This window comes from Eulemur rufifrons, chromosome 11, assembly GCF_041146395.1.
Source record: "Eulemur rufifrons isolate Redbay chromosome 11, OSU_ERuf_1, whole genome shotgun sequence".
NCBI classification, from domain to species: domain Eukaryota; kingdom Metazoa; phylum Chordata; class Mammalia; order Primates; family Lemuridae; genus Eulemur; species Eulemur rufifrons.
In genome coordinates, this window is record NC_090993.1 from 7,358,143 (window position 1) to 7,384,498 (window position 26,356).

A 26,356-nucleotide genomic window follows, 5' to 3' on the forward strand; every position below is an offset into this window, starting at 1 on the left:
TAAGATACTTGTTGACCCGGGGGACTTCAGCTTCTCCCCACCTGTACTAATGTATATGTCTGTGTTATTTTAAGGGCCAGCAGTGATGACAGCCAAGCCCCACTCAGAATGGAGCCCTGGCCATTGGAACCCACAGCTCAGGACAATCTGCGTGTGTCCATCACGAGGCGAGACTGGCTTCTTCAGGAGAAGCAGCAGTTACAGGTGAGCAGGTGAAGGATCTTCAAGAAATGGGATGACGTTTTTCTTATCCGTTTCCGTCCAGTGCAGCCAAGTGGGTCTTTGCTTTGCCTGAGTATAGCAATTAGAGCCTTGGCCGTCAACCCGGGGAGGACTAAAAGGAGAGACAGTGGAATGACTAGAGGGCTTGTAGGAATCTCATTACAAACAAGAGTTGAAAGCTCAGCAGTGTTGGTGCTGTTTTCGATATTCCTCATTACCTTTTGAATTCGTGTTCCTTGTCTGCCAGGCCAATTTGTCACCTCTTATCATTTTGACCTTTAGAAGCTTCCTTTGAAGGCAGAAAGGGCTCTGTGCTGTGAAAATCCTTTATGGAAATTCCTATCATGGTGCATTGTGAGCAGCAGTTGTGAAGAGACAAGAGTTGTTAAGTCCTTAGCAGGCTACGTGGGAGCCCAGGGTTGGCCCAGAGCAGAGGATGAAAGCTGCCCAAGGATTGTGGGGGGCTAGAAATCTGGGTGCAGCACCGAGTTCCAGCCAGAGGCCAGTTGGGAGCTCTCCAGAGGCAGGGGACCTTGAAACTGGGTCCCTGCATGCCTGAGCCTGGAGGCCTGCGGCAGAGAGGGTGCATGGATTACAGGCAGTGTGACTTCAGAGAAGGAGCCAAATCCTGGCTTAGGCTCGAAATAGCTGGACAAGCTCAGACAAGTTACGGGAGCTTGGACGAGTTACTCCTGCCACGCAGGGTGTTCTTATCGTCTGAGCTTGGCCCATCCACGTGGCCACAACGGCGAGGTAGCAAAGGGAGGCAGAAGTCATTGCGATTTGGAAATGCTCCCCCATAAACGGAGCGTTGATGTACATATTCAGTGAGTGTCATTGTAAAGTTTGGGAAGCTGAAAACATGAAATCTGGTTTTTGGTTTTTTAACAACATTCACCACTTAAAAGTCTGCACAATTCCTGAGAATGTCAGTGTGTACAGAAAATAACCTTAGCCCGGGGCACTTCGTGGTTGAAGCACTCTGGGGAGAGGTGCTTGAACATTCATTGATTCACCAGATATTTATTGAGTCTCCACCATTTGCCAGACTGTGTGAAATGCTTGGGGTTCCCGGGGAGCTTGTGTCCCAGTGGGGGCAGGTGTGGGGAGATAGACAATAAGTGGTAAACGTAATAAACATCTACAGTAGATAACTAGCTTGGTGTAGGGTGGTAAAAGCTACAATGCATAGACCAGGGTATGGGGTGATAGAGTCTGCTCATTGAGCAGTGAGACTGAAGCCAACACTTGAGAGAGGAGGAGGAGAAGGCCGTGTAGAGATTTCTAACGAGAGCAGGCTGGGCAGAGGGACAGCCACACGGAGGCCTACACTGGGCATGTGTCTCATGTGTTCAGCAGAAGCCTGGAGGCCTTTGTGGCCGGAGTAGTGTAGGTGAGGCCATAGGGGAGGAAGTCAGAGGTACAGGGCCCTTGTGAGGACCTGGAATTTCCTCTTGTTGCAATCGGGAGCCACTGGAGGGTTTTAAGCAGTGAAGTGATGTGATCTGACGTCACTGTAAAGAATTGCTTTGACTCTTGTGTTAGGAATAGGATGTAGGACCACTATGGAAAACAGCATGCAGCTTCCTTAAACAATGAAAAATAGAATCCTCATGTGACCCAGCCATCCCCCTTCTGGGTATACACCACCAAAATGGAAAGCATGGACTCAAAGAGGTATTTGTATACCTGCCATGTTCGTGGCAGCGGCTTCACAGTAGCCAAAAGGTGATCGCAGCCCACATGCCCTCTGATGGATGAATGGGTCTGGACACCAGAACATGGTGTGTGCCTACAATGAAATACCGTCCAACCTTAAGAAGGGAGGAAATTCTGACACCTGCCACAACATGGATGATCCTTGAGGACATCTTGCTAAGTGACATAAGCCTGTTACAAAAGGACACGTACTGTGTGACCCCATTTATATGAGGTTCCTAAAGGAGTCACATTTATAGAGACAGAAGCTGGAATGGTGGTTGCCACGAGCTGGGGGTGGGGAGGAAAGGGCGGGGGTGGGGGTTATGGCTCCGTGGGTGTGGAGTTTCAGTTTTACAAGATGAAACGAGGTCTGGAGATCTATAGACGGTGGCGATGATGGTACAACAGCGTGAATGTACTTAATGCCACTGAACTGCACACTCATGTGTACCATGGAGTATTAGCTATAAGGAATAACAGTGATATAGAATCTCTTATGTTCTCCTGGAGAGTAGTTGGAACCCATTCTACTAAGTGACGTATCCCAAGAATGGAAAAATAAGCATCACATGTACTCACCAGCAAATTGGTTTCCCTGATCATCACCTAAGTGCACATTTGGGAATAACACTAACTGGATGTCGGGCAGATGTGGGGGGTGGGGGGAGGGGATGGGTGTGTACCTACTTGATGAGTGCGATGCGCACTGTCTGGGGAATGGACACGCTTGAAGCTCTGACTCAGAGGGGTGGGGGGACATGGGCAATATAGGTAACCTAAACTTTTGTACCCCCATAATTAGCTGAAATAAAAAAAAAAAACGGAAAAAAGTGGTTAAGATGGTCACTTTTATGTTGTGTGTATAGAAAAACTAAAAAAAAAAAAAAAAGAAGAAGAAAAGAGAAGAATAGGGTATAGGAAGTAAAGGCAGGAGTGAGGAGGTGAGCTGGGAGGCTCCATCAGTGATACTGCGCTCTGGGAGCCATGGCGACAGTGAGGGTCTTAGTAGCTGTTCAGTGCCTCATCCTCCTGCTCCCCATCCTGTCCTGGAAGTGGGTTCGGGAGGTCGCAGTTGTAGGTGCTCTGCACTTTGGAGAACGGGGATAGGAGATGGGGAGATGCCTAGGATTAGAGCTGTGCTCTTACCAGCCAGAAACCAACGCACAGGGCGTGGGAGGATGCTCATTCAGAGAGTCCGATTTTCCGTTCAGGGTCACAGGGGCAGTGAGATGGTTTTCTGCTTTGCCACTGTGCACGGGACGAGTGCGATCACCCGCTGCTGGTTTTACCTTCTGCCCTCAAGATTAGATGATACTTTACGGATTATTTGGACTTGAGCTTGCTATATTAATGGAAATTAAATTTATTTAATATTTTTATGAAGTTTAAACTGCATGACAGTATCCACAGCAGCTCATTGTTCTCTCAATCCTGTAGACGTAAGAAGCCAGGAAGTTTTTCGTTTTTTCACCTTTCTCTATACTCTAAATTCTTAGGTTTGGGGACAGACCCACCCAGGATTGTTTGCCTCTTTTGTTCTGGCCTGTGGCTAATGTTACCAGCTTAGCCTATGCGTTGCTGCCCTGGGTTCTAACTCTCCCTCCTAAAATGAAGTCAGTTGTGTTGTTATTTGCTGGGTTCTTCCAAGTCAAAATCTTGGCTCACCCCCCGCCCCCACCAGAGTTATTTAATGCTTGGGAGGGAATGTTTTTCCTTACGCCAACTCATTAGGAATATAAAGCTGGCATGATTTTTCCAGTTCAGCAAAGCTCCAGAAATCTGCCTGCCCTCAGAAGGGGAGCTCCGAGGCGCTGGTGCACCTGGCCAATTCTCATTTAAATGAGTCATTATCCATAGAGCAGCTTGCCATGAGCAGAGTTAATTTATAAAATCTGGTCTCCTCATTGTCTACAGAAAGAAATCGAAGCTCTCCAAGCAAGGATGTCTGTGCTGGAAGCCAAAGATCAACAGCTGAGAAGGGAAATAGAGGAGCAAGAGCAGCAGCTCCAGTGGGGGGGCTGCGGCCTGACTCCCCTGCTGCGCCGGCTGTCCCTGGGCCAGCTGCAGGAGGTCGTCAAGGCCTTGCAGGACACCCTGGCCTCAGCCAATCGGATTCCCTTCCGTGCGGAGCCACCCGAAACCATAAGGAGGTACCTACCGGTGACTTCCAAACTGATTTGGGATCACTCACCTCTTTGACCTGTCTATTGGAATGGTTTTGTCTGCTGTCTCTCATGCATGAATAGTTTCTAAGCAGTCTGTGTTTTTCAACGGAAGAACTATTGGTGTCTGGGTGGGAAAATGCCTCATTGTACGGGGCATTTCTGAGCATTGCAAATTATCTCACAGCCCGGCCACCCAGCCTGCTAAATGCCGGCATTCCTCCCCATCCCCAGGGGCACCCTCTCTCCCTTTGCGGGCTGCTGGAGTTCAGTAGGTTAGAGATTCTGATGCCAACCTCTGCTGGGGACCATAATCTGGAGAGAGGTAAACTATGCCAAGAGCAGGAGGGAGCCATGAAGAAAGGGAGATTCAGTGGCGATGTTTCCATCTGGAAGAGTGAATTGTTACTGGCAGCTAGGATTTACAGAGTGCCTGCTACATACCAGGTCCTGTGCTAAGCTTTGCTCTATAAATGGCTTCTGTTATTGTGTCCATTTTACAGATGAGGAAAAAAAAGTTTGAGAAGGTTAATAATTTGCCCAGAGTCCCAGTTCATAAGAGGGAAAACATACTTAAACTCCTGTTCGTTAATTCTCAAGTCTGGTTTCTCATCTACTCATCGGGAATGAGAATCTTCCCTGTGTTCTGTATCTGTCCATAAGACACACATCTACCTTGTGCCGTTCGGGAGCTCATCATCTTACTTTGGAGACAGAACGCTCACTTACGCATGCTGGACCGAAACGACGAGTGGTCCCCGAATGGGTACGCAGGTGGGTCACTCGGACTGCAGGTGCCGTGGGTGTAGGACAAGGAGAGGGACGAATGCTCCGCTTGGTTACTGCACTGAGGAAGACTCAATAAAACCCACCACCTGCCGTGCTTGAGAAGATGGACTCCGCTATTTGGTTGTCTGCGGTTGAAGGTTGAATCCTCAATCAAGCACTTGTCGGCTGATGAGGAGGAAGGGATGATAATAATGTACCTACCTTATAGGGCTGTCGCACAGATGAACTGATGCGGCACAGAGTCACAGAAATGGAGCACTTGAAAGACGCCAGTGTAGAGTCTTGTGGCTTAACAGGTCAGACAGGCTCTTGGGCCAGTATTTGTAACTAACTGGACATGCTCCTGTTGACTTAATTTTTGCTCTGAAGGATTGACTGTCTTCTGGGAAATACTGACTTAAGGGGTCTATTGGGTAGGTGCCCCAGCCAGAGGAGTCCATCTTAGCTACATCAATAGCTGCCTTTGTTGTTTGGTAGTTTCTTCTTAGGCCAGATGGAGAGATCTGGAAAAACTATGAAACAGGAAAATCCTGAGGTCTCACGAACAGAAGTTGTGGAGACCGATATTATGATGAGAGCCTGGAGCCACAGGCCATTCAGCATCGTGACTGTTATTATCATCTTCCATAAAGACTTTCGTAGCCACACACTCAGGGGCTGTCTGGAGAGAAGCTGGTTCTGATTTACTCAACTCACGGACGTGCGTGCGCAAAGGGAAGGGTTTGCTTCTTTTCCTGGGTAGACCACACGTGAGCTTGAGAAGAGACTTCCTAATAGCACAGGACAGTTCTGGGAGTATCACTGGTAGGGACTCGTGGGCTTGCACGGAGGCCGCCGTTTCTGATGGTGGCTTTTTAGGAATCTGCCGGCCAATGGTAGAGACGGGCTAGAAGTAGAGGGCGTGTGCTGGGGTCGGGGAGACCTCGTGGCTTTCTGTCTGGGTGTTGTAATGGGAATTTTCCTCTCTTTGAATTTTCCAATGTCTGCGTCTGGGATCCAATAACTTAGCAGGAGGAGGGGAAGTGCTGTCTTCTCGGAGACATCGTAGCTACCTTTGGAGTGGAGCCAACAAAAATGGTTTCCTTCCAATGAACGAAAGGAGAACGCTTGAAGCACCTGCAGAATCAGGACGTCCACGGTGTGGAAGCCGACGGGGCAGGGCCGTGTGGAGGGACGGGAGCCACTTAACAGACGTGTTCACTTGCACTTCTTTCACCCCTGGGATTCCAACCCCTCTGCTGTAAAACAACTCCTTGCTTTCTCCTGCAAGGCTTGCCTTGATGAGGGGGTGTAGGACGGTTTTACCCAGTGAGCCCGATTCTCTGCCTGTACCAACCCCATCCTCCTCGTCCCACCCCAGCCACCTCCACTCACGCTCTGGTCAGTGGGATTTCGATGTGGGGCTGGAAGAGATTGGGGGAGTGAAAAGACCAGGGATCCAGGGAGGAGGTGACAGTTTCTGAGATTTTCTGTGGGCCACATCCCTGCACGTGGGCGTGAGGTTCTGTTTATTTATTTGGTATAAATTGAGGAATGTGGCAATTTGCAGCTCATCTCTCTCCAGGGCCATGATGCTCAGCCTCCCTTGGGTTCTTGTTGGCTTTATGTGCCCAGAAAACCAGGGGAGCGTGGCCTGGGACCCTGCGTGTGGCTAACTGTAAAGTGGGGTGGGAATAATTACAGCACCGACAGCCGTGATGACGCGGAGGGCTGCGTGTGACGCTAACGTTCTTTAGCAATGCTCGCCTGGCGTGCGTTCGTCTGTGGTTGAGTTCTGCATTCCTCAGCTCCTGGGATTTTTCATGCTTCGTGGGAAATGTGTTCTGGCAGCTCATGGAGGAATTGTCTCTGGCCGTGCATTTGGAAGAAACATATCACATCTTTTTGCAACCCATTGGCACCAGGTGTGAAACAAACTCAGCCCCTGGTTGCAGGGGGGCTGGCTGGGCCTGGGTTGGAAAGACAGAGAGGAGAGAAAGACAAAGCCCAGAAGTGGAGGTTAAAGAACAACAGTTACCGCTGATGTGCAGGGTTTTCTCTGCCCAGCTGGGCCGGGGAGGGGGTGCGGGGGGAGGAGCTAGGCCTGCAGCTCCCCGCCCCCTATTGGCTGAAATACCCAGGGCTCCCTAGATTGGGGACCAGCCATACAGGGTGCTGGGGTCATTCTCATCACCCTCAGCTCCACACCACGTAGTCCCAGCTGGTGTCAGGCCTCCTTGCAAGTGAGATTTGAAATAATGAAATTCCGCAGCTCCCAACTGGCTGGGGAAGGGGGAAAAATCAATAATCGCACTTGCTGTTCAGATGCCTATCTCATTAGAGCGAGGAGACACAGCGAAACAGCAAGGCCTGAGTTGGAAAACAGAGCCCGAATCCGAGAGGAGCGTGGCAGAGGTTCCCAAAGAGGGTTGCACGGAGGCAGCTGTGTGCGTGGCGTCCTGTTAAGTCACCCCCTCGGGGACTGTGCGAGGCTGTGCCAAATTGGAATGACGCTGGGACAACTCAGAGGCTGTAGAGAGACGTCCCCAAGCTGCTTCTCCATTCGTGGTGATGGCTGTGCTTTAATCTCCACTTCTGGGCTTTGTCGTTCTCTCTTCTCTGTCTTTGCTTCCACCTGGTTGGTTTGCCAGAAACAATGGCTTTATGGGACCGAGGGCATCGCAAAACATCTGGAGGAAGAGGAGAGCTTGGCAGCTGTTCCGGGAAATTCTGACTTGTTTTACCTTGTTCAAAAAAGCAGACACTTTGCTTTTCCTAGGAATTTGTGAGGCAGATAAATATTTTTACCCAAGAAGTGAATGCAGTGAGACAGTTGCTTGTGAGCAATGCTAGACTGGTGGGTCCCCGAAGTAAGGCTTCGCTTCATAGGCAGCATGCAGTGTTTGGAAGCCCCCTGCAGGTATTAATCCTGTCTGTCGTTCTTAGATTGGTAATGGTACCCACGTGTTAGGTTTAATATCTCTATTGTTTACAAAATGCTCATTTTTGCTCGCAGTAATCCTACAAGGTATATGGGCAATGTAATGGTATTACGTTCATTTTGCAGATGAGGCTGCTGAGGGTCTGAACTCACACAGTGGTGCATGTTCTGACATCTTTGGCCAATTTTTGATTGGGTGTCGGGGAGAGAGGTGGTTGACACCGGTGGCCTTGGGCGGAGTGCTCAGTCACAGCAGTGGGAAGAAGTCCAGCCCAGCAGAGCATGGCTGGAAAAATGGATGTCACTTCAGGCCAAGGATAGTTGTCTCTGTGGCCCACAGAGCACCTGGTGTCACCTGAGAGGGATCCGAGCCGAGGGATCTCGAAAAACAGGCAGCCCAGGGTGACCAAGCAGGACGCTGTCTCACGCAAAGAGAGAAGTGGGAGAGGAAGAGCCGGTGGAACGCAAGGCCGGGCCCCAGGGCTAGGGACCTGCTGTTACTCATCTGTGGAATGAGGGTTTGAACTAGATGATGCTGAAGGTCCTTTCTGGTTCTAGAACACTTTGCACTTTAGGGTACGAAATAGGTTAAAATAAGCAACTTAAAAAACCCAATAATTCTGTTCCCGCGAGCCCCAAAATAAGGTCCCCTGCAAAGTTCACAGGGCAGACTGTGATCGTCCCCAGCCTTCGGTGCCCAGGGCGGTTCTTCCCTAAAGGCCGTGCCTGCCCAGAACCACGACCCGAACGGACTCGCGCTGCAGCCGCCGCTCGGAGCTTGGAGGCTGCCTTGCCGTGTCCTCCTCCTGTTTCCCTGGGAAGTCGCCATCACAGGCAATGAGAAAAGTTTACCAAACTGCAGCCTGGCAAAGAAAAAAAAGGGTTGAAGAAGAAGGAAGGGATTAGAAAATACCCCCTACCTGGGAGGGTACAGGTGCTGCTCACTAGGAAACGTGCGTCCCCAAGAAAACAGGGCCCCCATTTCTGGTTTTCATTGAGTGTATCTGAGAAACTCAAGGCAGGAATTCTATCCTAATTACAGATTCAGAAAAATACTTTTTTTTGTGCTACAGTCAAATTTATGATGATTTTTTAAAAACTTAGAACAAGGGAGGTGAATCAGTTGATATGTATTTTATAATGTTGTATTTTAATATTTTACAAATTCTCTGTGCTTTGTTTTCTTCAAGGAGTAATTATTTTCAACGGGTGCCCCATGAATTCTCAAAGATGGGAGACAGTCATCTTAAAATGCTAGCTGGTCTAATGCCATGGCTGCAAATCAACTCTGTGTACGTGAATGCATGTGGCCTGTTTTAAGTCTTTCTACTGCTCAATTTCAATGTTTAGTTCTCATTATTACCACCTGGAGAACTATTCTATACTTAATTGCTTTGTAATTTAGGTGTCTTCTACAGTCCTCTGTTCCCTGTATCAAATTCTCTGATTCTTTCCTGTTTGTAAGTTGTATGTGACTATTTCCTGATTTAACTTTTTAGATGTTAATTTAATACACCGGACTAAATTCTTCTTCATCCTTGAGCTGAAGCCCTGGGAGAAGTGCAGAGGTTTAAGGGTCTTCCAGTGGAAGGTAATTCAGCTCTACTCAGACAGTCCCCTTTCTAATAACCCAGGAATATGCCCAGGTTGGAAAAGCCAGCTCATTGCTTGCTGGGAATTTAATCAGTTAAGAGCACATCTTTCTCCAGCCGCTGAAGGGTGATTAATCTACCCCGTGCTGATTGTTGGGCTGCTGGGATGACCCGAACCAGAGCCAGACAGAACCTCTAGGTTTCCTTTAGGTGCTTGCAGGGGAGCCCTGTGTCTTATACGCAGGGATCGTTTTTGCTAAGCATGCATCGCGACTTTCACTATCATTCATTCCTGTTTTGTGCTTCCTGTTTGGCAAATTTCCTCAGCTTCCTCTTTGAGTCACACTGATGTTGGTGTTAGAATTGCTTATTCAGTTACTTTGTTCAGCCAACTGGGTTTTTTCCTGCTGTTCATTTTGTTCATCAAGGGTCTGTTTTTGCATTCTTTATCCAATAAAGTGTGTCCATCTTTAGTTTTACTCTTGGAAACATTTTAGGAAATGAAATCTACAGTGTCCCCCAGTTTCAAAAATCAGGCTGATCTGTTGCTTTGTCAATAGATTTTGAGTGATGCCGGAGAGAAATGTAAGGTTAAAATTGTCTCTGCAAACTTGAGCTGTGCCTATGTTTGTTCTTAGCCAGACGGCAGATAATTGAAAATGATTCCAGAGCAGAAAGTGCAACCTTTCCGGCACACTTCATAGTCAGGGAAAGCATACATGCTTAGAAACATAGCAGAAACAACATGTATTAAAAAATTAGCATTAAATAGAAATGCAAGCGGTTCAGGGTATTTCTTTAAAATTCATGGGAGCAATTGGGCATTACTTACTAAATACTCAGAATTAAGTGGGGAGTAGTGATTGAAATGGAAGTGCCTTTGGCTCAGTTAGGAGAATAAGCCTGAAGGTGGGATCCTTTCCCCCTTGGATCAAATTGCTGTGTTTTAAGGATTAAACTCACAGGAGTTTGGAGGAGGGGAAAAAAAAAAAGTCCTAGAGTCCAAGTACTGAAATCTTGTTTAAATGGTGGAGCCCGCTTGATTACCAGTCTCCAAAAAATAAAAGGCCAGTAACTTACTTCCTTATTGCATGTAAAAGGTCTTAGGAGACAGCTGGAAGGAATGGGTAGAGGGGAGAGCAATGATGATCTGAACCTAAGGCCACTCACGTCTTTGACGCCTCTCATGTCTTCTTTATCATAAACAACCGCAATCTCCCGCAGACAAACGTTTGTGAGTCAAACTGTTTTTGGCACATGAATTTTCGTTTGAGTTTGGAATACGGTTGTTTGCGAGGCGCCGAGAAAGATCTGGTTGAATTAACACTTGGAGTATTTGGATAAGCCAAATACCGAGTTAATCAGTTAAAAATAAAGCTGTGATTTGTGATGGAACTGGACTTCGATGCGAGCCGTGACTCAGTAACGTCAGGCTGAGCTTCCCAGTGGGCCAGGGAATTGGCAAGAGACGGCGCGGGATGAGAGTGTGCACGCATGCGTGCTTTGCCCACGTCAGGAAAGTTGGAAAGTTTAGCAGATCTAGTAAACTCAGTATCAGGGCTCACTTCTTTCCTCTGTTCACTCTCTTTGCATCCACACCTCTGAATCACATGAAATCTTTTCCAAGAAGAGGTTTGAAATCCTTATGTTCTCCTCTCTCTCTCCCTTCCCCTGTGACCTCTTTAAGGAGTACCTGTAGGAGTTACCTTGGTTGTAGTTTACGGTCTTATAAAATGTGACATCTCATTCTCAGTTTGCTTAGTAAGTTGAACTTGACTAAAAGGGTAACAGAGTGTAGCATCCTAAAGTTCAGACGCAAGATCCTTGGAAGTCAGAGAAAGATTCAGTGCAGCTGTGAGTCACAGATGTATGTGATCTACATCCAGAGAAAGAATCAAAGGGTTACACGTCCAAGTATTTCCCTGGCCTATTTTGCTTTGTTTTTTTTTTCCACTTAATCTCCTTTGCCTGGGCTAGCGAGAAAAACTTCAAATATATTTACTTCAGTTAAAAATGTGTGTGCACTTGATTCATGTCAGATCCCTATTGTTTTACTGTAATATAGGCATGGTTTGGTCTGGATGATTTTTATTTTTATTTATTTTTTTTTTTTTTGAGACAGAGTCTCACTCTGTTGCCCAGGCTAGAGTGAGTGCCGTGGCGTCAGCCTAGCTCACAGCAACCTCAAACTCCTGAGCTCAAGCGATCCTCCTGTCTCAGCCTCCCGAGTAGCTGGGACTACAGGCATGCGCCACCATGCCTGGCTAATTTTTTCTATATATATTTTTAGCTGTCCATATAATTTCTTTCTATTTTTAGTAGAGATGGGGTCTCGCTCTTGCTCAGGCTGGTCTCGAACTCCTGAGCTCAAACGATCCGCCCACCTCGGCCTCCCAGAGTGCTAGGATTACAGGCGTGAGCCACCGCGCCCGGCCTGGATGATTTTTAAAACAGTCTTTCTCTACGTGATTCCTCTCAAGATCTCAGAAAGATGAGCTATTTGATGCGCATGAAGGTGAGTGTTTGACTTGGGTCCAGCACGCTGTCTGGCTTTGGCCGTCACCGAACTGGAAAGAGGTGACGTCCTTCAGCAAGGGGGACAAAGATGGCCAGCAGAGGTACCAGCACATTTATCTTTCAGTACAAATCCCTCTCCACTGCACCACCCTGCCTTTCCCGAGAGTAAAGGTCTCAGATGACCCGCTCTGGTCATTTCTGCAGTCATACAGGATGGTGCGCCCTGTCGTGCTTTATGAGATCATCTAAAGTCTAGAGGAAATTCGTGGCATTTTTGTCATCTGTGCCCCATGGATGTCCCACTGGTGTCGTGTGACATTATCAACTGTGAGGATCAAAGGGTCCAAGGAAGGCAAAAGGCCAAGTGGCTAAACCTGTACTTCCTAAAGCTGTTTCTACTGTCACTTTCTTACCTGCCTGTCCTCTGACAGAAGGCTTAGAGGACTGAGAGGTAATTGGCCAGGTTGTTAATGTCAACGGATTCCTGTTTTTTTTTTTTTAATTCAAGGCCTAAGTAGTGCCCATGTTAAGACAGCTGTCCTTTGTTCTCTCTGTCATTTTTAGTTTGCATCAGTAACAATCTCTTATTTCTTAAACTGATTTTTACTAAACAAGAAATGGGATGGAACAGGGAATTGGGAGAGGCAGAGGGGAGTGAGAAGGCTGTTTGGAGATGAAATTGATCTCCCTCCTCTCCTGCAGCTTCGTGCTGAAAGGGACATCAGTGTTAAGCCAGGTACACACAGGCAAGAAGATGGATGGGCGGCTGTCAGCAGGACCTTTGCACGACTCGGTTCTGAGGGCTGAGAAATGTGTGCCTCACTTAGGAAAAAATGACAGGGATCTGGCCTGTATTTCTGCCTCTGTCATTAATGTTATCTGGTGCACTTTATGAAACTGATGTGTGTTTTAGATTTTCTAAATATCTGCAAATAAAATAAGGCTAGTAAAAGAATTTTCAGTGGTAGAACAGTGAAAGAATCTTGGATGGCAGGCCTGGAGGGTCTTAGAAATAGTCTAGTCCAACTTCATTTTCAGGTGAGAAAAGGGGACCCCAGATGAAAGTGACTTGTTCAAAGTCTTGCAGAAAGTTAGTGGGCTGGTGGTGTCGCTCTGAGTGTCACTAATGTTCTTTTGCAGCAGAGGCCCAGATAAGAGCAGGAACGGAATTTGTTCTTCACAGGATCATCTTTGGGGCAGTGGGTAGTGGCCCTGAGTCTAACGCTGGGGGCCACGACCTCACCTCTTTGGTGCCTGGTGCTGGGGGAGGTCATGGCTGGGTTACTGGTGGCAGGAGGAAGTGTCAGTGATCCACAGAAGAGCACATGGGGTGAGAGGTAGTTTCCCTTGGGCATAACATTAAAGGAGTCCATTCAGGCCTGCCTGAGACTGTGTCCCAGAGCAAGGGGACAAATGTAACTGTCTACCTGTCTTCCTGCCCCTGCGTCTGTCCCACACCACGATGGGTTTTCCATCTGGACACCTAGCCTGTGTGTCCAAGCTGCATCCTCACCCTTCAGAGTAGCCTCTGCTTGGCCACTACTTGGGCCTATGCCCATGGCAGCGTGTCAGCAGTGAGGACCCATTTGGTGCTGGCGAGAGGTGGGCTCTTGGCTGAGACCTTCAGGTGCCCTTCGCCCAAGCCTCGACCTCACTTCCAGCCTCCCAGCTCTTACAGTCCAAGGGGGAGCAATAAGTGGCCCTCACAGGCCTCCTTTCCAGTGCCAGTCTGTATTAGTTTGCTGTCATAGCAAAGCAGCCCCAGAGCCAGGTGGCTTAAACACAAACTTATCTTGGCCAGAAGTCCAAGAATCAAGGTGTCAGTAGGTCTGGTCCCTTCTGAGGGCTTTTATGGGAGGATTTGTACCAGGCCTCTCTCCTTGGCTTGTAGGTGGTCATTTTTTTCCTGTGTCTTTTCACATTGTCTCTGCTCTATGCATGTCTGTAAATCCAAACTTCCCTCGTTTATAAGGACACCAGGCGTGTTGGAGTCGGGCTCATCTTAACCGAGTACATTTGCAATGATGCTGTTTCCAAATACAGTCACATTCTGAGGTATGGAGGGTTAGGACTTCAACATGTGAGTTTTGAGGAGAACACGATTCAACCCATAATACAGTCCGTGAAAAGACACCATCCAGCAGAAGTAAGCCAAAGAGAGCAGGACTCCTAGGAGATGGAATTGAGAAAGAGGAGAGGAAGGCTGATGAGTTGACTCCAAGTTTTTAATCTCTTTCTTCCCCTCTCATGCAAACCGCTACCCCTAGCCGTATGATCGCGAGCAGCTACAGCTTCAGTCCCCGCTGTGCCCGGGCATCTGCAGGAGGTGGGGAGGAAGAGGGAGCTGCTCACGGCGCTGTGCTTGTGTGCACGTCTGCTAGAGCTGAGGAGGCTCCACCCCACCCCACCCCACCCCACCGGCTCATTTCTTAGAGGAAGACAAGAATGTGACATCACTCATTATGCAGGTACTGATTAGGTACCCACCGTGTGCCCAGTCATTCTCTAAACGACATCCGCCCTCAGGGAGCTTTCTTTCCAGTGGGGAAAGGCAGAAATGAATGATAAACATAATAAATAAGTAAATCATAAGGTCGGTTAGTAGGTAATGAACGCGGTGCAGGGAGGAACAGGAGAGGAGGTGTGATTTGCAGTCTGAGACGGAGCGGTCGGGCCAGCCTTGCGGGGAGGCTCAGATGTGAGCAAGGCCTTGCAGTGGGGAGGGAGTTGGCCCAGCGTGTGTGTGCTGGGGCGCGGTGTCCAAGCACAGGGGCCTGTGCCAGCCACGGCAGATTCAAGGAGCTGTTCAAGAAGCCTCTGCGGTCAGGGTGGAGCCGGCAAAGGAGGGAGTTGTAGGAGAGGTGGTCAGAAACACTGGGAGATGGGCCATGCTGGTTCTTGTGGACCTAGCTGGACCCAGGTGTGATGGAACAGAGCTTTGTGACATTTTATCTAACATGTTTGCGAAGACTCACCCTGGCCACAGTCTTGAGAATAGATTGTAAATGGTAGAAACAGAACAGTTTGGAGGCTGTTCAGCATTTCAGAGGTGAGGTGCCCAGGGCCCGCACCAGGCAGCAGCGGCAGAGATGGTTCTTTGCTTGGAGCAGTTGCCCTGAGAGCTGCTTCTCACTCCTTGAATCAAAATCGCCTGGCTGTATCCTTCTGCATCGATGTCTCATTCTGGCCCTTAACCAAGTCTTGGCTAATACTATCGAGATTAGTGACTGTGATTGACTTAAATTCCATTTCCCCTTCTAGTTATTGCTAAAAAGCAATCTGTCCCTCCCCAAGTTGCATTTTTATGACTGATATTTTTGACATCAGTGATAGCGTTCTGTTTGCGATATTGTAGGAGTATTTAAGGGAGCCCCTTTCACTCCTAACCTGAAGGTGGGGCAGTTGTGAGCTTCTGTACTAATCCAAGGGTCCCATAATCATTTTTTTTTTTTTAACTCAAAGACATTCTCACACACAGTTTTCTTAGAGCCACATGCAGAAAGCTCAGCTCCTGAGCTCTGCATTCTGCACGCATGCGTTAGTGCCGCTACCCTCAGGTTCCCGGTCGGGCGGGTTGGGAATGAAGCAGTCTGTCAGTCTGGAGAGATAAAAGAGCTGCCCTGGCTTCTGCTGACTCGCTGCTGGAGCACAAAGTAGCAACTTTTCTTTTCCTTGAACCCTGGAGCACCAGTCATATAGGATCTTAATGACACATATAATTAAACATACCATTAGAAATGGAAAATTCCACGTGCATTAGTTTGCTAGGGCTGCAGATGGGGGGTGGCTTAAACAGAAATTTATTTTCTCACGATTCTGGAGGCTGGCAGTCTGAGATCAGCATGTCAGCAGGGTTAGTTTCTCCTGAGGCCTCTCTCCTGGGCCGTCTTCCCCTGTGTCCTCACATGGGCTTCCCTCTGTGTGTCTGTGTCCCAATCTCCTCTTCTTATAAGGACACCAGTCAGACTGGATTAAGGCCCACCCTCATGACTTCATTTTAATGTACTTACCTCTTTAAAAGTCCCGTCTTCAAATATAGTCACGTTCTGAGGTCCTGGGGGATAGAACTTCAAGCTGTGAATTTTGGGGGACATAATGAGCCTGTGACGGGCCCCTTTATGTTCAAGTTCCTTTGCCGCTGTGGTCCCCGGGTCCATCTGCCACTGATGGGCTTTCTCTGAAGCACATGCATGTCACAAGCCTCAACTTTTATAAGGTTTCATTTGTTGAGGATGAATTTTGGACATATGATTTGAACACCAGTTTGTGAGTAAAGCACAATGTGTGTTTGCAAATAATGGCATTGATGATATTGTATATTTTAACACAATTCTAAAATAGAGTTCCAAAGATCAGCCTGAAGAATGACAGTACATTTCAAATAAGCGCATAGCTTCTAGGAGAGGTAGTTTAGTATAGTTTAGCGGTTAAGAGAGCGGATAGCTTGGCTGTCTGGGTTAGCATTGAAACTCCCCTAGTTACCAGCTGGTTAATCCTGGAAAAGTTACTTAAATCTCTCCTAGTCTCTTTGGCGAAGTTTTCTTGTCTGAAAATGTGGATATTTATAGTTCCTACTTCACAGAGTTATAATAAGAATTTAAAATGCTCATCTATGTAAAGAATTGGGAAGAGCGCCTGGTACATAGTAAGTGCTCAGTAAACGTTGGACTCTATAATTTGCAGGGCAGCTGCTTTGAATGAAGATACTCATTTGAGTAGGTTAGGTCTCATATGTCTCATAGAACATACGTGCTACTTTGTGTGGACAACCTAACGAGTTTCCAAGGTGCAGTGTAGTGTGATCTGAGAGGATAGTTCTTATTCCTTATGAACAATTTGCCAAGTGTAGAAGCAACTTAGGGATGAGTTTTAATCATTAAAGTACGTCGAACTCTGCTGGTTTTCAATTTGTATTCCTGCTCTTGGAATTATGGTTGGGGACCGCAGTGTGATGGCAGGAGATACATGTGTGAGGTGGACTAATGTGACATTTGTATCCCAGGCCAGACACCCACTTCAATCCGAGCAGATCTCCTGTTACCTGTAGTGTATATTACAGTCCTGTGGAAACTTTTGTTTGAGAGAGTTCTACTGCTAAAAATAGCCCGAAACCCACTAGTATATATATAGTTTACTCATATTCTTCTGCCCCCCCCCCCAATTGCTTTTAATCTGTGAATACCCCAGGGATGCAACTAAGGTTAATATTAGCGTGAGCAAAACATAATTAGGAAGGTAAATCTCCTGCAAAGATAATATACCATAAATTAAATTAATTATATATAACTCAAATCAAATCTAAAACAATGTATTCAATTATCTGCATCACTACCTGCTTCCTCTAATGTGGATATTTGAGAGGAGACTAATTTTCTTTCTGGTGTAAGGCCAGACAGGAGCCAAGACCAGTGAACTGCATCAACCCCTGGAAAGATGGTGCTTGACTTATTTTTTTTATTCGGTATTTTGGGCGTTAGCTAAAGGCACTGCCGTTTTGGTGAGCTCAATTTTCAGTATCAGTAAGAGGACCTAATGTCTGCCTTCATTGTTAATGCATGAACTGGTCTTTGTGTGTGGCGGGGAACACCTGTTTATAGAATACTATAAATGCTCTTAGAGATTCAATGTGGTGAACCATTTATTAGTTGAATGGACTCCCATGAGCCCAGCAAGGGCAAGTTCGTTTCTGCCCAAGGAAGGTTTTCACTCTGGACAGCAGGCAATTAGCAACCCAAAGCTGGTGCTGCTGCTAGAATCAGAGGCCGAGCCAGTCCAGGCCCGTGTTCGACACCTTCTGTGCTTCCCAACATCCCAGTTGGTTTAATCCGCTCTGCTCTCCATGTCAGCATGATGCTCAGATTTACTTGCTCTCAAAATATCCGATCTCCAGCCAGCCAGAGTCTAGAATTCTCCAGGCAGGATTCCGAATGTTGTTTTCCCCTGTGCCCATTGAGTACACTAGTTTTTGTCAGGATGGTGACTCCTGAACTCAGAAGAATCTGGTGTCACATGCCCTGCCCATTGTCAACTCTCTCTTCCTCCATTTGGGTTGGTCTCAGCTCAGCTGGAAGACCCTCCTCTGGCGAAAGTCGGTCTAAAGTGGGAATGATCGATTAGCACGGACCTGCACCAGTTCCCAGGTATTTGCAGCTGAGACAAGTTTGCCTGTACTCAGAAATCACAAGTTGTTGGAGGTGATAATATCCAAAAACAGTTCTTCCAGTTGAAGAACAACCGGGCAGCTTATTTTTCATACTTTGCAACCCCTGCTACAGAAGCTTTTCCTGACGCCTTGCACCCCTCCCTTCTCCCCTCCTAGCACGTACCCCAGGAACTTCGACCTTTGCCCTTTTGCAGACCACTGTTTAATCCAGTAAGCACTCCTCTTCTTGCACCTATAATATTTTCTTGCCTTGCTGGCAGCAGTAAGTGGTTGAGGGCAGGGACCACGTCATTATGCTCTAGGTCCCTAACCTACGGGATGCCCAGTGGATACTGGAAGAATGCATGCAGAAATGCAAAGCTCTGGATGGGATGTTCTCACTGCGTTTCAGCATCGACATAATCAGGGACCCGCCCCTCCCTTTCCTTCCTGGCCCCCTCATTCGCTCTGTGTAAGGCCCTGGACCTGAAGACCGGCTGACGCTGCCGGGCCCTGCCTTGGGTTGTCACGTTCAGACTGTCTTCCTCCAAATCGTCTCTCATAGTGCTGCACAGCTAATTTTCCCAAAACAAAGCCGTTTCTTTCATATTGCTCCCCTGCTCAAAACCTGAACAATTTCCCATTGTTTGTGGGATAAGGCTCAAAATTCCTTAGGTTGATATTTAACACTAACGAGAGCTTGTCTTCGATATTCCTTTAAAATTATCTTAATTGCAAATATTCCAAACATATTGAAAAATATAACAGATACTCATTTACCCACAACTGAGATTAAACAAATATTAGCATTTCCCCCATATTTACTTTGATTCTCTTTCCCTAAATAAATAAATAAGCATTATAGGCACAGGCAGGGCCCTACCTCATCCCTCCTTCTCCTTCCCCACCAGGAATGATCATCTCCCCATTTATCTTTCACACTCATGTGTGCGAACCACCCGGTCCAGTTAGATTCACCTTCTCCCTGGAATTTCATTCTCCCTCCGTTTTCTGCTTCGAGGCCCAGTTCACTTTTGACCTCTTACGGTTAAGCTTTCCCCGCCAATCCACTCGTTTCTAAATTGCTCCACAAGTTATTGTCTCCATTGCTCAAGGCAGACAACATTCTGCCTTGTGACAATTCTTATGTGGCAGTTTTCTCCTAGCATTGGGGTTTCTATTCCCCTTCTAGTAATTTTTTCCTCTTGCTTTATATTATAGTTGATTGCCTTCATGCATTTCTTCTCTACTAGGGAGTGACCTTGAGAATAAGATCTGAGCCTTGGTTGCACTGATTCATTCATTCCACAGATGTCAACCGAGTGCCTGCTGAGAAGCTCTAGGAATTGTTTTCAGCACTGGGGATACAGGCGTGAACACGACAGCCCATCCCTGCCTACTAGGAACTTATATGCCAATGGGAGAAAAGGAGAAACTACATGAATAGATGAATATGTCAAGGCGAAAAGTGCTAAGGAGAAAACAGAAGCAGGAAAAGCCCAAGGGGGTGCTATTTCAGACATACTTTATGTATATGTATGTATGTGTGTGTGTGTGTATCATCTATGCTCTGTGTCAATACTAAAAGTGGAAGGCACTCGGTACATATTTGTGGAATTGCATAGTAGGTCCAACAGATACCATTCGATTCCCTGCCAGTGAGACCCCACCCCATGTTAGGCTGTCCTTCTAAGAAGGTGGTTATAGGAATGCAAATTTTAATCCTTTGCTGCCAGGAGCACATCTGAGTTGTTCTTCCCATTATCAGTAGATGTGCACTCTGGGATGATAAGAGATTCTACTGCTAGCCTGAGTAAAGCATGATTAGGGAGGAAAGACAAGCTTCCCAGCAGCATATAATTCCACAGTAGGATGAAACCAATCTGGTATCATCTTTCCTCCTGCTCTCCTCGGCCATCCAGCCGATGCAAGGGTCACTGTTTGCAGAGTTCCTGAACGTAGTGGTATCAAACGGTGGTTACCAACAATACCAACCTCCTCTTTTTAATTCTTCCAGCCTCCAAGAAAGAATGAAATCCCTCAACTTGTCGCTTAAAGAAATCACTGCTAAGGTAAGTACTTTTATACTTCCATTTTCCAAAGACGTCTATAAAGTTTTCTTTTGACTTAATTTCACATGAACCTGTGGGCTTAAGGCCACATGTGGCTTTCTAGGTCCTTATATGCAGCCTTTTGATGAATCTCAATTATACAGAACAAATCCTTTTATTAAAAGGGGTGCAGCGGAGAACGATGAAGCTTTCCTTGCCCCCTTTGGTGCTTAAAAGAGAACGATCTTGAAATCAGCAGGCCGCAGGTTCCCCACCCCGATAGACTCTGGAAGAAACATAGACTTTGCCAAGTTCTGCAGCTCCAGCGATGAGCCGGGGGAGGGCTGCTATCGTGGTGGAGGTCTTGATTTGTGCTCCCCCCGGAAATGGACGGGTTTGGCCCTTGCTTCAGAAGGAGCTGTCAATTTGGGGACGGGAGAAGGACGGTTGCTATGCAAATCGAATGCCTCTGCTTAAACAGGCTTTCGGGATGGGAGTAATTTGAGGAATTAATTACTTTTCCTCCCAGGAGGGCAATGTTCAGGTTCTTCACAAGTGGAAACGGTATAGTAGGTGATTGTTTCTTGTCTCGTAAAGTTTTTCATTTGGCTTGAGAACCATTTTGCCTCCTTTGTCGGCTGCTTATATTGCCCTATCAAGACCTGGGTTTGTGTAGAGACAGAACATTTCTTCATTATTCCCCGAGAGCACATGGTCAATTAAATGAAATAGTCAATGTGCCAGTTAGTTAGGATAACCACAGTTTACAAACAAAAGCCCTTCCCCACCCACGTGGTTGTACCCGACCCAGCCATTGGCAGACAGAGGAGCAGGATCAATTACTCTGTGAATTACTGCTAACTGCTGTGGCAGAGAACTGGGTATGAATCATTAATTATGTGCATTAATTATGAATCATTAATTATGTCTGGGACCAGAGGTGGTTATAAGATGGTCAATAGAGAAAGGACAGTTGCTGAGCAGACAGCAAGGTAACAGAGGAGACCTGCTGGTCTGGAAGGAAGTTCTTCTTGTCTCTGTGCCCAGGGAGAGAAAGTCCTGGGCCCTCAATCAGGAAACATGCTGAGGGTCTTGCTGTCACTGCAGCTAAGCTGGAATTGGGGGTGTGTTGTTGGCAAAAATGTCTGCAGTTACTCTGGCCTTTTTCCCATTTTTTTTTTTTTAATCGAATTCATTTCTGAAAATGGCACCTTATGATGTTGCTGACGCAGCAGCAGATGGTGGGTAGTTAAACCTTACATGCAAGGAGAGCTTCCTGTTAGAGCGAGTGGCGTTCGTAACATGTCATCAGGACCGGGGACCCGGGAAGGCTTGAAACCTGCTCTGCCGTCCCTAAGAGCGTCCTACGAATGTTCTCCCAAAGACGGTGAGCAGGATGAGATTAAGAGCAGTGGCAGGACCCGAGTGCCCAGGCACAAGGCCCAGGTGACGGGCCACGCAGGGGCTGGACTTTTATATATCTCCTCTCCCCACTCCCCGGAATCGCATCTGAGGATCCCACGTTGGCTGGGGCTGAGACCCTTTCCCCTGCCCAACTACAGGGGTGTGGGAGACTCTCACTCGGTTTACCAATTTTGTTATATGAAGCAGGAGAGGAAATGTTAGAGAGTGACCGGAATTTCTGCCTCGAAAGTCACAGTGACACGGCCCACTAGTATTCACAGCCCTGTCAACATCTGCCACTGCGACCTTCGGTGGAGCCAGTAGGGCGGTGGGGAGAGGCAAAAACTTCTTGGCAAGGAAGAGGTGGTAGATGTTCCCTTCCCGTACATATTCTATTATAAATATAGGCCATTTATGTTTTATTAGGTGCTTCCTAATTTCTATGTAGAATAAAACGGTGAGAGGATGCTCTTGGGTCTGGGTTTGTTGATTATCTTTAGAACACACTGTCTTGGTAATATGATTGAGTCTATACACTTGCCGTGTGTATACAGGTGTGCATATCATGTAATACAGATGGTGCTTATATGCATGTGTGTGTTGATGACATTTTATGTTGTGGACACACATATACACATACACAATATTGGAATTTGTTGATAAGCTTCAACCACTGTTAAAGATCTTGGATTTGCCCGAATGCTAAATACAAAGACAGTTTACATACTGTCTTTGTCGACGCAGGCTGCTATATGAAAATACTGGGTGGGTTATAAACAACAATTTATTGCTCACAATTTTGGAGGCTGGAAGTCTGAGGTCAGGGTGCCAGCATGGCTGGGTATTCTCACACAATAGAAGGAGGGCAAGAGAGCTTTCTGGGGCATATTTATAAGGGCACTAATCCCCTACATGGGGGCTCCACCCTCATGACCTAATCACCTCCCAAAGGCTCCACCTCCTACTACCATCGCCTTAGGAGTGAGGATTTCAACATGTGAATTTTGTTGGCAGGGGGCATAAGTATTCAGACCATTGCATATACCTTCTCTGATGCATTCGCCAAAAACTTGTGATTAATTTGATTTTCCATAAAATTAAGGACCTCGTGTCTTGGATTTAAAAATGTAAATGTAGGCCGGGCGCGGTGGCTCACGCCTGTAATCCTAGCACTCTGGGAGGCCGAGGTGGGCGGATCGTTTGAGCTCAGGAGTTCGAGACCAGCCTGAGCAAGAGCGAGACCCCATCTCTACTAAAAATAGAAAGAAATTATATGGACAGCTAAAAAAATATATATAGAAAAAAATTAGCCGGGCATGGTGGCGCATGCGTGTAGTCCCAGCTACTCGGGAGGCTGAGACAGGAGGATTGCTTGAGCTCAGGAGTTTGAGGTTGCTGTGAGCTAGGCTGATGCCACGGCACTCACTCTAGCCTGGGCAACAGAGTGAGACTCTGTCTCAAAAAAAAAAAAAAAGTAAATGTAACAGCTCCATTTGACAATGAGTTCCTTAGGGTCCAATTTCATTTGTAAATAAAAAGGAGATGCAGATTTTCTGGGGTGTGTGTGTGTGTGTGTGTGTGTGTGTCTAGGTGGACTGTATGTGTGCACATACATGACTTCGTGTATGTGTGTGTTTGGCCTATAGTAGTCTACAGGGAATTAAAACAAAACTGCCCATCACACAAAACATCTTTTTTCTCTGCTCTAGACTAGATTTACAGGTGACAATGAGGTAATAGTCTCAGCTTGACACAGTTTTCTTTCTCTAGTGTGCTAGACACCCCTCCCCCCCCACACACACACCAGGTACTGTTTAGATTACTCCCGCAGACGGGGAGATGGAACCTTCATTGCCCTCATTACGTTGCTTCAACTCTTGTGGGTTACCCAAACCAAAGGTAATTAAGGGATAAATGAGGTGGAAGAAATAGTTGGAAATAAATGGGATATCTGGAGATTGGTAGATATTAGATTATATCCAGCAGAGCCTAAAAGAATGAACATTGGAATTTAATAAGAAGAATCAGAGAGGTTGTTTCATATTAATAGTGACAGTTTGAAGGATAGATTTGCTCAACAAAGGAGAAACTGACCCAATTATGATTAACAGATACTGTTAACTAAAATCAGAAATATTGGACAGAGATTGGATGAGACATAAGAATTATGGCTGGTGTTATAGAGTTAATGGAAATGTCCCCAGACTTCTGGTGACGTTCGTAAATGGATGAGATGGGATGTGTCAGTCACTGGGCATTCAGCCGACCAGAGGCTTGGTGCTGAGGGAAAGAAAGGTGTCTGGGACATCTTCCTTTTAACTCCGGTTCTGACTTTATGACAAATCTCAGGGCCGTTGAGAGGGTCTCGAAATTAATGACCATGGATGTGTCGATGCCCAAGACTATTGGTGCAGGCTTTGGTTCAGAGGCTGCCAAACTATTGTCTTCATCCAGAAAATGAGCTTTATAAAGAGAGGTTGGAAAATTACAGCCTCTGGATGGAAAAGAACACGTGGAAGTCCATGAGCGATATAGTGGAGTATTATAGGCAGGAGGGGCGAGGTTTTCTTTGACTCTAAAAATGATCTTAATTCAGTCTGAGATAAGCAAAACATTTCAAATTGATAATCTCCAGCAAGACCCAGATTCTTCTGGGAAACTAAATTTTATATTTTCTCCAGGCTCTGTGAATCCAACTGGGTTAATTTTAGTTTTGAATGGAATCTCAGATTTTTGGCAAGAAAAGAATGATGCTTCTAGGTAACATCTTTTGTGGACAAGCCCCAAATATCTCCACAGATGTATTCACTCTTATTAAATCCATGCTCTGTGCTTTCGCTGAGCTGGAAATTTTTCTAGATAGCCCAATAATCTGAGTATAGACAACATTTGAATATGAGATTTTAGCCTTAAATGAGAGGGGAAAAAATGTGATGTTTTAACTTCCAACAAAATAAAAGATAACCTGAAGGCATTTGGAAAAAGAAATTGAGATTTAAGATTTTTGCTATTTTTGCAAAATCAAAGAAAAATGTAGGAAGTGTTTGGCGTGTCATGGGAAAATAAATGATAAAAACCCTTAAAACTCACTGAGAGTTACTTGTCTATTTTTCATATCTAACTCGCCAGCAAGTATCTATCTGTCCTCAAATTTTCCTAGGCAGTGTCTCCTAGTAATTAAGTTTATCCTGAAGCTCTGACCTTCACCTAGATGGCCTTATCTTCATTGCTGCCCACTGTGTGCCTGGTACAGAACCAGGTCCCTGCTCACGGAGAGCTCGTGTCCTAGCAGAGAGACACTGTAAACACAAAGCAACGTCACAGAGGTATGTCAGCTGGGAAGGACGCCCTGGAAAAACATCAAAGGCAGGGGACAGGGAGGTTGCTAGGTGATCAGAAAGGCCTTTTGTCCCAGGTGATGATTAGGCAGAGAGCCCTGAGGGGTGTGAGTGAGCTACAACACCTGGAACAAGAGTGTTCCAGACAGAAGGAGCAGAGATTGAAGGCCCCGAGGAGGGACAAGACAGGAGCGATGAAGTTGTTTTAGTTTGGGGTGGCTCTCTGCTGTGCTAGCTCATTGGTTTTGTGTTTGAGTGTCGCGAAGGGGCACAGGATCTACTCTTGGAATATCCCAATGCCTGTCTGCCTTGCTATTTTTCTTTCTTTCCTTTTCCATTACTTGCTTTTTAAACACTCTCCTCTGATTACTCTTTATCATCCCTCTTAATTACTTACAAACCCAGAAGTCTCTGGCGAGCTGCTCCATTGCCTTCTGGTTTGTCACTGAGCACGTGACGACTCCTGGCTGTTTCTCTCTGTCCAGGTGTGCATGAGTGAGAGGCTCTGCAGCACTCTGAGGAAGGCCGTTAACGACATTGAAACCCAACTCCCAGCGTTGCTCGAAGCCAGGATGCTCGCCATATCAGGTAACTGGCCACGGAGGCGATGCCGAAGTGGTCAGACTGAGATGATGACAACCATGTTCTGTCCTCGATTAACGCTTCCTCCGTTGTGTTTAGGTCATCCTCGGACATTTCAGAGCTTTTCTGGGGGTTTCACTAAAACCCAAGGAATAAGTGGGCAGCATGATTTCCTTACAAAGGGGTGGACACGACTCTTAAACATATGTATGCACACATAAGACAGCACAAGTTGTTTATGTAGGCATCAAATCTTGCACTTCCAGTTCCTGTTTCGTGAAGAGTTTAGAGACTCGTGTAGTACTCTGCATGTTACATGATTCGAGCAGGTGTGTATACCGCACCGGGTCCCTGCACTTGCTCAGTGAGGACTATTGGACCCATCTCTTCCTACAGGGGCTGGATGATAACATGACGCAAATGTGGAGGCACTCAGTTTAAACATCTATCACAGAACTTGGAGAATTCTCAAGAGCTCGTAGCCCCTCCCTACTCTGGCAGTTAAGAAGGGACCTCTTTTTCCATTAATCAGTAGCTTGATAAGTCCGTAAAACCAGTATCTCACCCTATCATTTGAATAGTGCTTTCCAATATTCCTCTGGATTTGTTATTTTATTTTGTTTGCACAATAGCTAGGTGGGAGAGAGACTGTTCCCACAACAGTAGGCGGGAGAGAGACTGTCATCCCTATGGACAGAAGGGGAAACTGAGGCCGCCATGGGGTGTGTACTTCGGTTAAATTCGCTCAATTAGCTAAGCAGGGGCAGGTCAGGGGCCAGAGTCCAGGCCCGCTCGGTGCGGGATATGTGGATTTTTTACCCCAGTTATGTGATGATGGCCTCAAAGAGTTCTCTGAGTTTTATAGGTTGGGTGAACCCACAGCCCATCAGCTTCAGAAGAATCATGAAAATTTAACAAAAAGGTCTAATGATTACA

The 26,356-nt window shown here is 46.6% G+C and overlaps 1 protein-coding gene across 4 annotated transcripts in view; it reads left to right on the forward strand.

Moving 5' to 3' along the window:
* DISC1 (DISC1 scaffold protein) overlaps positions 1-26,356 on the forward strand; it is a 207,996-nt gene that overhangs the window by 50,750 nt on the left and 130,890 nt on the right. For 2 of the 4 annotated variants that reach the window (XM_069484684.1, XM_069484685.1), the window contains exons 4-7: positions 75-204; positions 3,838-4,073; positions 20,063-20,117; positions 25,324-25,426. In XM_069484684.1, coding sequence (XP_069340785.1) covers positions 75-204; positions 3,838-4,073; positions 20,063-20,117; positions 25,324-25,426 — 524 coding nt within the window. Of the gene's footprint in view, positions 1-74; positions 205-3,837; positions 4,074-20,062; positions 20,118-25,323; positions 25,427-26,356 lie in introns of those variants that run through there. The other 2 variants (XM_069484686.1, XM_069484687.1) reach the window with 2 other exon arrangements.